Source organism: Oncorhynchus clarkii, chromosome 20, assembly GCF_045791955.1.
Source record: "Oncorhynchus clarkii lewisi isolate Uvic-CL-2024 chromosome 20, UVic_Ocla_1.0, whole genome shotgun sequence".
NCBI lineage: Eukaryota > Metazoa > Chordata > Actinopteri > Salmoniformes > Salmonidae > Oncorhynchus > Oncorhynchus clarkii.
In genome coordinates this window covers 53,041,799-53,052,399 of record NC_092166.1, presented here as the reverse complement: position 1 = coordinate 53,052,399, position 10,601 = coordinate 53,041,799, and the positions used below count along the sequence as shown (strand labels likewise).

General features: G+C 41.9%; 1 protein-coding gene across 1 annotated transcript; it reads left to right on the top strand.

Moving 5' to 3' along the window:
• The first annotated feature begins 4,721 nt into the window (after positions 1 to 4,721).
• LOC139376489 (sclerostin) lies at positions 4,722 to 10,364 on the top strand. The gene is made up of 2 exons (XM_071119129.1): positions 4,722 to 5,062; positions 8,187 to 10,364. The coding sequence occupies exons 1-2, from the start codon at positions 4,822 to 4,824 to the stop codon at positions 8,606 to 8,608; spliced, it is 663 nt and encodes a 220-aa protein (XP_070975230.1). The 5' UTR covers positions 4,722 to 4,821; the 3' UTR covers positions 8,609 to 10,364.
• Positions 10,365 to 10,601: the final 237 nt, after the last annotated feature.

Sequence of the window (10,601 nt, the reverse complement as noted above, 5' to 3'; positions counted from 1 at the left end):
AAAAGTAAAAATGTTCATGCAACACACCCTGGTTGGCCTGTCTGTGCATGTATGCTGTGTTCTTAAAATGACTCCAATAGGAGAACATTTCAGTTTGATCAGAGGGCAGTCATAATCCTATCTGCTTCCTCTGAACAGTTTATTTGTTTATTGTCCCTCAAGAGGGCAGTATTTGTACAATTGAGAATCCGTCTCCAATCAGGGTCGTCATGCACCCATTATTCTGCCTTAGGAGTTTAGTACAACTGCCACATATAGTGTAACCCAAGAATTAAAGCAATTTTAGTACTTTCGAAAGCAGGCATGCCAGCTAAGATAGTAAGACAAACTACACTAGCTTGATTGATAGCCTGAAATGGCTTGGTAGCGAGTTATGAGGTTGGGAGATTGGGAACCGATCTAGCTGGCTAGCTAAAGCCAACTTAGCAAAAATTGCCATGTGGCTAGTATTATAACCTGGTCTCTAAGCATTTTATATTATTCTATACATACTGTAAATCCGAGACACTCCATTTAGTATGATATGTTACGTTTGGTATGGTTACATAAGACAGATGGTTACTTGGTGGGGTGGATGGGTGGGCATATAACGCAATAGTCTAGCAACCCAAAGGTTACGAGTTTGAATCTCATCATAGACAACTTTAGCATTTTAACTCATTAGCAACTTTTCAACTACTTACTACATTTTAGCTACATTACAACTACTTAGCATGTTAGCTAACCCTAACCTCAACCCTTTTAGCTAACCCATCCCCTAACCTTAACCCTTTAACCTGACTCATAAATTTAAACCTACTTTAACCATAACCCCTAGCCTAGCTAACGTTAGCGAGCTAGCTAAAGTTAGCCACCTAGCTAGAATTCGTAACATACAGTGCCTTGCGAAAGTATTCGGCCCCCTTGAACTTTGCGACCTTTTGCCACATTTCAGGCTTCAAACATAAAGATATAAAACTGTTTTTTTTTGTGAAGAATCAACAACAAGTGGGACACAATCATGAAGTGGAACGACATTTATTGGATATTTCAAACTTTTTTAACGAATCAAAAACTGAAAAATTGGGCGTGCAAAATTATTCAGCCCCTTTACTTTCAGTGCAGCAAACTCTCTCCAGAAGTTCAGTGAGGAACTCTGAATGATCCAATGTTGACCTAAATGACTAATGATGATAAATACAATCCACCTGTGTGTAATCAAGTCTCCGTATAAATGCACCTGCACTGTGATAGTCTCAGAGGTCCGTTAAAAGCGCAGAGAGCATCATGAAGAACAAGGAACACACCAGGCAGGTCCGAGATACTGTTGTGAAGAAGTTTAAAGCCGGATTTGGATACAAAAAGATTTCCCAAGCTTTAAACATCCCAAGGAGCACTGTGCAAGCGATAATATTGAAATGGAAGGAGTATCAGACCACTGCAAATCTACCAAGACCTGGCCGTCCCTCTAAACTTTCAGCTCATACAAAGAGAAGACTGATCAGAGATGCAGCCAAGAGGCCCATGATCACTCTGGATGAACTGCAGAGATCTACAGCTGAGGTGGGAGACTCTGTCCATAGGACAACAATCAGTTGTATATTGCACAAATCTGGCCTTTATGGAAGAGTGGCAAGAAGAAAGCCATTTCTTAAAGATATCCATAAAAAGTGTTGTTTAAAGTTTGCCACAAGCCACCTGGGAGACACACCAAACATGTGGAAGAAGGTGCTCTGGTCAGATGAAACCAAAATTGAACTTTTTGGCAACAATGCAAAACGTTATGTTTGGCGTAAAAGCAACACAGCTCATCACCCTGAACACACCATCCCCACTGTCAAACATGGTGGTGGCAGCATCATGGTTTGGGCCTGCTTTTCTTCAGCAGGGACAGGGAAGATGGTTAAAATTGATGGGAAGATGGATGGAGCCAAATACAGGACCATTCTGGAAGAAAACCTGATGGAGTCTGCAAAAGACCTGAGACTGGGACGGAGATTTGTCTTCCAACAAGACAATGATCCAAAACATAAAGCAAAATCTACAATGGAATGGTTCAAAAATAAACATATCCAGGTGTTAGAATGGCCAAGTCAAAGTCCAGACCTGAATCCAATCGAGAATCTGTGGAAAGAACTGAAAACTGCTGTTCACAAATGCTCTCCATCCAACCTCACTGAGCTCGAGCTGTTTTGCAAGGAGGAATGGGAAAAAATGTCAGTCTCTCGATGTGCAAAACTGATAGAGACATACCCCAAGCGACTTACAGCTGTAATCGCAGCAAAAGGTGGCGCTACAAAGTATTAACTTAAGGGGGCTGAATAATTTTGCACGCCCAATTTTTCAGTTTTTGATTTGTTAAAAAAGTTTGAAATATCCAATAAATGTCGTTCCACTTCATGATTGTGTCCCACTTGTTGTTGATTCTTCACAAAAAAAAAACAGTTTTATATCTTTATGTTTGAAGCCTGAAATGTGGCAAAAGGTCACAAAGTTCAAGGGGGCCGAATACTTTCGCAAGGCACTGTATATGTTTTTGCAAATTTGTAACATATTGTACATTTAAAGAATGTGTAACATATAATACGATTGTAATTCGTAACATATCATACGAAATGGGTGATGGACATCCACAAATTGATAGATACCATACCAAACGTGTCTCGAATATACATATTAAATAATACATAATGCTCTGAGACCAGGTTGAGTATTACAGCAAAAATGTTTTGTTGTTTTTCTGTATTTATTCTTAAAGAAGGAATTAATAGGCTACATACACTATACAGTATACACAAAGCATGTGGACAGCCCTTCAAATTACCCATTGCTGACAGGTGTATAAAAGTGAGCACAAAGCCATGCAATCTCCATAGACAAACATTGGCAGTAGAATGGTCTTACTGATGACTTTTAACTTGGTACTGTCATAAGATACCACATTCCAAAAAGTCAGTTCGGCAAATTTCTGCCCTGCTAGAGCTGCCCCGGTCAACTGTATGTGCTGTTATTGTGAAGTGGAAACGTCTAGGACAACAATGGCTCAGTCGCAAAGTGGTAGCCCACACAAGCTCGCAGAACGGTACCGGTGAGTGCTGAAGTGCGTAATGTGGAAAAATTGTCCGTCCTCGGTTGCAACACTCACTACCGAGTTCCAAACTGCCTCTGGAAGCAACATCAGCACAAGAACTGTTCGTCTGGAGCTTCTTGAAATGGGTTTCTATGGCCGAGCAGCCGCACACAAGCCTAAGATCACCATACGCAATACCTAGCGTCGGCTGGAGTAAAGCTTGCTGCCAGTGAAAACGCATTCTCTAGAGTGATGAATCACGGTTTACCATCTGGCAGTCCGAGTGACAAATCTGGGTTTGGCAGATGCCAGGAGAACGCTATCTGCCCCAATGCATATAGTGCCAACTGTAAAGTTTGGTGGAGGCTGTTATAGCAGCAAAAGGGGGAGCAACTCCATATTAATACCCAAGATGTTGGAATGAGATGTTCGACGAGCAGGTGTCCATATACTTTTGGTCATGTAATGTAGCTTGATCAAATAAATTTACAAGCATACCTGAGTCTTGCCTATCACCCGCAGCTAACATCAAATCAAATGCTGTGTGTGTGTGTGTGTGTGTGTGTGTGTGTGTGTGTCACTCTCTCCTCTTCAACTGATGATACTGTCTGCAAGCATTAGAGTGTCCTCCTTAACATATCTTTGCTCCATGGTGCATCTTGGAAAGAACCATTTACTAGGGAGAATAGGGGGTTACTCTTTGCCTGGTCCAGGTAGTGTGCCCCCTCTGCAAAACACCACTGACAGATCTTTTATTATATATATAAATCATTATGATAAAATGTGGTCTTAAAAATGAAGTTAAGTAAATAATTTAACATCTGAAAAATGTATTTAAAAAAATAAAAATAAATAAATACAGGCTATATATTATTTTTAATTACATAAAGAAACAAAATATCGAGCAGCAGGTGCCCTTGTGCCCCATATGGGCATGAGACCTCTGCAAATCCAAAGGCTGTGATTTTCAAGGATGCCAAGAATTTTCTGGGTCCATTTTTTCCATCCTAATTATCTTATTGAAACCAGGATGGGACTCCATGTGTCATTCTCAGTTAATAAAAAAATTAGTGAAAATGAATTAATGAGATTGTTTGATGATGAATGGTGTTACATTTCTATAGATACGTTTTCAGTGGTCTATGACTGTAATAAATGTTTGAAGTTAGTCAATAGTCGAACTCAAAAGCAGATACACGAGCATACAATAAACAACAATAAAATAAATACTATAAAACAAACAAGTAATATTGCAAATAGACTGCTGCGATCTGTCAACTTGTACGCATTTCACAATTTTGCATATTTTTTTTACAACACAAAATTGCGCCAGCAATCAAACACATTGTCTATGATGGAGAAGGAACCAGCCTCGCCATGAAACATCACTCAATGGTCATCGAGACTGCGCCCTGTATCACTCCAAACAAAACCACATCAAAACAAATGGAATATTTTAGAGACACGTACATATTGCATGAATCACGAAGGAAAAATGCGGCAATACTGGAACTAGATGCGCTGTCTCCCTCAAACCAACAAACCCCAAACCCGCACGCACCTCTCTTGGCGCGCACACATGCACCTCTCCAGTTTCAATGAATTTGGCTGGGGCAGGACCCCTCCCACTTCGTGTAAGCACTTAATTGTCAGTTTTGACGAAGGCTGGGGTACTTAAATAGCGTCACAGTTTCTTGTATGGGTGGAATTGGTCAACTTGCCACAGAGCGCATGTTACCAATAGTTTATTCCAGCTCCGCAGATCGATAAGCATGCAGGTGTCTCTCGCGCTCCTTGTCTCCAGCACCGTGCTGCTGCTGCTACAGGGATGTTGTACCTTCGTGCAAGGATGGAGGGTGCTAAAAAACGATGCTACAGAGATCGTACCAGAATATACTGAAGACATACAGCCTCCCGAGGAACCAATACCACAGGCTTCTAATAATAACAATAATACAATGAATCGACCAAAACACGGGGGAAGGAGATCATCAGCAAACACAGCCTCCTATAGTGAGTATTTATTTTTACGTTATCTGGTAGCCGACATAGCTAGAAGGAATATAGGATGTCCATATTCAAGGCGCATTATGAATACTTGTAATAATGACTTGCTTTATTTGTGAAACACTCGTAGCCTACAATGTGAGATTGGCATAGAGAATCGATTTATCTGTATGGATCATCTTTCATCAATTTAATTGAATACGTTGGGATATTGCTTAATCAATCTAACAAATATTTTCTTCGAATTTGTGTGTTATATATTCGTAGGATACTTATATCAAATCGAGGAGTTTAAAATAAACTGCGTGGAATAGTGCTAATATCTCATGGACATGAATGCACAATATGCTCTCGTGCATAATGTGCGCAGTCACTTAGTGAAAAAATTGAGTTTTCAATTTGTGGTAAACGTTTCGACAATATCTAAGAATCTGTAATGTTACGCATGTGAGATAGATAAGGCATTATTTCTCAACCGTCAGCACTGTTCAAAGGGCGCGAACTGCTCATTTCCCCAGACACATATTTCCCAGCATAGCGTCTCCTCCTTTAGGCACGGGTTAATTTGTTTCTGTCAATGTGCAAGACCACACACGTCCTTTTAATCATAAAAAAAAATGCGCAAGGTGTCGATTAAAATATCAATGTAGCCTATAGTCTCTGGAGAATAATGAAACCTTACCTGTGTGGTTTATGTAAATCATTAAGGCAAGAAACCCTCCAAAGACCACCCAGAATATCCAATAATGTTTCATTTATGAACGTGCCGAGAAGTGCTACTTTCTGTATGTAGAATAGTTAATAGCAATATCATGAGTAATGCCTCAACCTTCAGTGGCTGTTTTAAATTGCAGCTTTCCCTGCTGATGCATTAGACTGGAACAGCTGTACTGTTCAATGGAGCAAGCCGGATTGCGGTTAGATGAATGCTATGCCAAGGCTGATAGGGCAATATGTCACAGACACATAATATGCCCGTGGTTTCATCCTCACACGATCTGAAGAGCTGCACTTATGAGAGATCAGGGTTTTTCACTCTATCATTGGTGCTATTTCCCTCTTTTTTATACAACGAATTAGTTCAGGTCTGCCTATGCCATAACTATTTAATTGCAACATCATGTGTCCAAATAGAAAATAGAGTTTCTGCTCTTAGGGGATTTCTTCAAGGTATTTGGAAATTGCAACACTGTGATAGATAATTGAGTCCCACCTGTGGCCAGTACAGGTTATGCTGTAGTCATGCAGATTTTTTACAGAGGAAATATCTCTGATTGTGCATCTTGAATCCATGAGACAAGGCAATGTCGTTCTTTCCAAGTTTTCCCCGAATCTAATCATGTCATTTCAAATCTAAAAGAGTCGTACATAGAGTACAAATGACAAATGTTGTGATTAGGATATAAAATACTGTAATGATGGATGAGATACATTTAACATAACACTTGAAATCGATAAACAACAGATACATCTGCAGGATATTAATTTGAGACTGTTTGCTACAGAAGGGAAATGAACCTGCACCAACAGGAAATGCCATTTATTATGTAGATTATAATTCATGAACATTTTTGTAGGTCTTGATATATTCTTCGTAAGGGGAAGTCAAGTCAGAAATGTCAAAGTGGAAATGATAAACTTCAGAATGCTTTTTAAACCTCAAATACACCGTACACATAACATTTCTTTGCACCAGGGCAATCAGATTAAGATCCTACACCTGTAGCTTTGCGGTGGGGGTTGGAAGAACACGCGTCTTTTTAAATCTCCTCTTATACTGATCAACATCCATCAACCGAGAGAGAGAAATAATCATCTATTGGGTCATCATATGCGATAGGGGTCTTTCTCATAGGCCTATCTGCCTTCCTCTGGGAGTACCATATCTTCCCATGATTCTTCCCATGGTCCCAGTGGGGTCATTGAGGCAGAGAGGGTGACCTCTGTCTGGCTCCCCTCCAGGACAGTCCATCCCTGGTCCCTAGGCCCAGCAGTCAGCACACTGGGAGAGACCTGAGAACAGGGGAGAGACCTTATGCTGTGGCTGTCCGACCAGCCGAGCCACAAAATAACACCAGATCAGGTTCTCTGAGGGGAGAAAAAAGTCATCCTTCCATGAATCCTTTTTTATTGCCTTTTTGCAATAGAAAAGCCACAGAAGAAAACAGATGCATCTCAGAGTGTATCATTTCTTAAACCGACATGTCCTCTGCCATTCTACACGCCACATGTAAAAAAGAAAAAAGAGGACAATAACTCTTGCATAGGGCTGTTGAAAAGGCCATGGCCGACATATTGAATGACCAATTATGCACTGAATATGCTTTCTCAAATCGTTTGGTTCATTTGTCTCATTTCCAATTGTCAAATGTTGTATTTAGGAATGACAACAAGCATTTAGAGAAAGTTTCCAATCTTCACATCCTTTTTCCGGAGGGCCTGTTTTGTGTATGCCAGCTTTTGTTTCCGATTTAAATCTCCATTATGTTTGATTGAGCTGTTTAATAGCAATTTGGTCTGGATTTACTATCAGCTGATTGCTGCCAGCTGGAATTCCACATCCAACCTCATTGTCAGGCAACAGTCATTATCAGATCATGCATCAACATTAGTGTTCAGTTGTAACTTATTTCCCCCCCTTATACTGAGCCCTTAACCAAACATGGGGACAACATTGGTTTTGAATTGGATTTGTATATCAACATTGCATTTATTTAATTACCATTACATTTTTTTTATAAAAAGTACTCTCTGCGTTAAGAAATTCTAAATGTTATGTTTTTCTGAATGGTGAAACGGAAGGAAGAGTTTATGAACATTTCCGATGAATTAAATTGAGACTCATATTCCATTTCCCAGCCCAGCTCCACGCATGCAATTAAACCAAGTTCTTAGAATAAACAAATAACAATATACGCACAGTGGGAAACGTACTTTTGACACTGACACACACGTACTTTTGTCATTGACATATTCAGCACGTCTCACAGAGACACAGCTCTCAAGCTCTCTGCTCTTGAACAGTTAAATGGAAGATTGTTTCCCCCGAGTCGGTCCGACTTCAAAGTGTTTGGTTTTTTGGAGGGATGCCACAGATTGTGTAACCTTGATATCCTCCTCTTCACCCCAGGTGCCTCGGAGCTGAGCTGCAGGGAGCTGCGCTCCACCCGTTACATCACTGACGGCTCCTGCCGCAGTGCCAAGCCCGTCAAGGAGCTGGTGTGCTCGGGTCAGTGCATGCCTGCCCATCTCCTACCCAACTCCATCGTGCGCGGCAAATGGTGGCGGAGCAGCGCTTCCGACTACCGCTGCATCCCGGCCCACTCCCGAACCCAGCGGGTGCAGCTGCAGTGCCCCAACGGCAACAGCCGGACTTACAAAATCCGCGTGGTCACCTCCTGCAAGTGCAAGCGCTATAGCCGCCACCACAACCAGTCAGAGGCCAAGGAGGCCTCCTCTTTGCCCGAGCCCCGACGCAACAAGAAACGCACCCGGCCTCCCGGGAGTCAGAGCAAGAGCAAAACCCCGACGCTGGTCAGCAACTCCTACTGAGGATTCCTTTCCTTCTTCCGTACAAATGCAGAGACCAAAGTAGCACGCTCACTCATACACACGCACATGTTACACACAACCCAACATGGCTCCTTCATTGGAAGAGGGAAAGGAAGAGACATTTCAACAAAAAGGGATTTGTTAAGCTGTTTGTTGGACTGGCTTGACATGCGTTTTTCTCACCAGACAGGCACTATAGATTTTGCAGCCTATTTTCAAACATGTTTAAGAACCTTTGATTTGCATGACCAAATGAGTCAACAGACTATGCCAGGGAAGGCCATGTGACTGGTCAGGAAAGTTGGAACACTGCTCGGATTGGAGTGTAGATTATCATTACACACTCCAGTTCATAGATAACGGCCTCTGACTCAGGCACAAGTAGAATCTACCTTAGCCATAGCAAGAGGTGCACCTAAACTCAAAATCCACCTGTGAAAACATCCAGCGGGCAGGCTACACTGCTTGATAGGCCTATAAGGTTGAAAGGTGTTTCTATGCTGTAACTGGTTCTAATCCATCTTTTCCATGGCTGTGTGTACTGTACCGTAGCAGCACCTGGTAGCCCTGGGGCTTCAGGCTCTGGAAGTGGGCTGCTGACAGGCCTGAGAGGCCCTGGCCTTGACCCCAGACCACGCAGTCACATGACAGCCCGGGCAGCACCTCACTCACCAGGAGTCTCCCAGGGCTCTCGCTCCGTAGCAGCCTTACAGGAGCTGTCAGTTAGGGCCCCTGGCCCAGTGGCCCTAGAGCCCCTGTGAGAAATGCAGAGGGAGAGTGAGAGAGGGGAAATGGCTGTGTCAGCAGTCCAAGACCAGGGTCCCTTCGGTCAAACAGGCAACTAGGCATTCCTGTGACTCATCTTAATGACTAAATGAGCCCATTCCTGTGTTTAGAATTTCCGCTAGACATGGCTGGTTCCTGTTTGCAGGAATCACACACACACAAAAGGTCCACGTGTGGAGGCGGCTCCAGTAATTGTGCCTGTTGTTACCCTCTGGCACAACGTTCTCCACTAAACCCACACTGACTGGAACTATTTTGTTAGCAGCAAATAACATTGGTGACCAACTAGTCATGTCCCTATTCTATTCATTGTGAACCTAGAGTGACTCATTCTCTGAATAGCACTGACAGGAAAGATAGGAATGAGATAAAAAACTGAATCTCAATCTGAATTGTTTGATATTGGCTGTTGATATCCTGCAGGATGCTGACGGACAGAAATAGACAGAAAGACAGACAGACAGGAAAAGGTTGTGGATGCCCAGTCTGCCCATGCTGACAACCCATTCCCTTTTTTCAACCCTTTCAGTACTACAGCCTGTATTTCATGAAGAATACTCATAACGTTTCCACTTATTGTCCACATTCCATTGTTCCATTCTCTCATATCGCTTCCTGATTTTCAGTTTTCTAAACTGTACTGACAGTGTTTCCTTCTTGTTCAATTGTGTGTTTGAAATAGCAACTGGAAAGGATTTTGTCATATAAGTAGAGTTGTCATGTATAGCTTGATTGTACATATTGTTCCTGTCTGGTCTTTTGGCTAAAAGCAGTTGGGGAGGAAAAAAAACCTTGCAGACTCAAAGAAATGAACTGCATATTTATTTTTTATTTCCACATGTAAATTATTTATGCAACTTTTTGTAGTAAATGATAGCCATTATTGTCATTTAGAATAATAGTGACTGTCAGATAATAATGAAATGCTGTACAGTACACGAATCAAGTAAAGGCAGATATATTTGAAAAACTGTGTGTTTGTTATCATTCTTCTCTGAATGGGCTTGCTTTGTCAAGGTCGTTCTCTCCTTTATCTGTACCTGCACGCTAAGCGTACCTCTCAATGTGTCTCATGAAAACACATATCGGTAATTAGGAAGTTGAGGTTTTGTAGCTCTTTGGAATGTCTGGCCCGGCTCACAAAAGGAGAGGAAGAAGAATTTGCACAAAGGAATTCACACATGAGACGTTAGAGGCTCAGTCACAA

Bases quoted from the DNA above. Each gene is read 5' to 3' on its own strand.
- LOC139376489 (XM_071119129.1), top strand. From the start codon at position 4,822: ATGCAGGTGTCTCTCGCGCTCCTTGTCTCCAGCACCGTGCTGCTGCTG. The intron at 5,063-8,186 runs GTGAGTATTTAT...TCTTCACCCCAG, and splicing joins AGCAAACACAGCCTCCTATA to GTGCCTCGGAGCTGAGCTGC.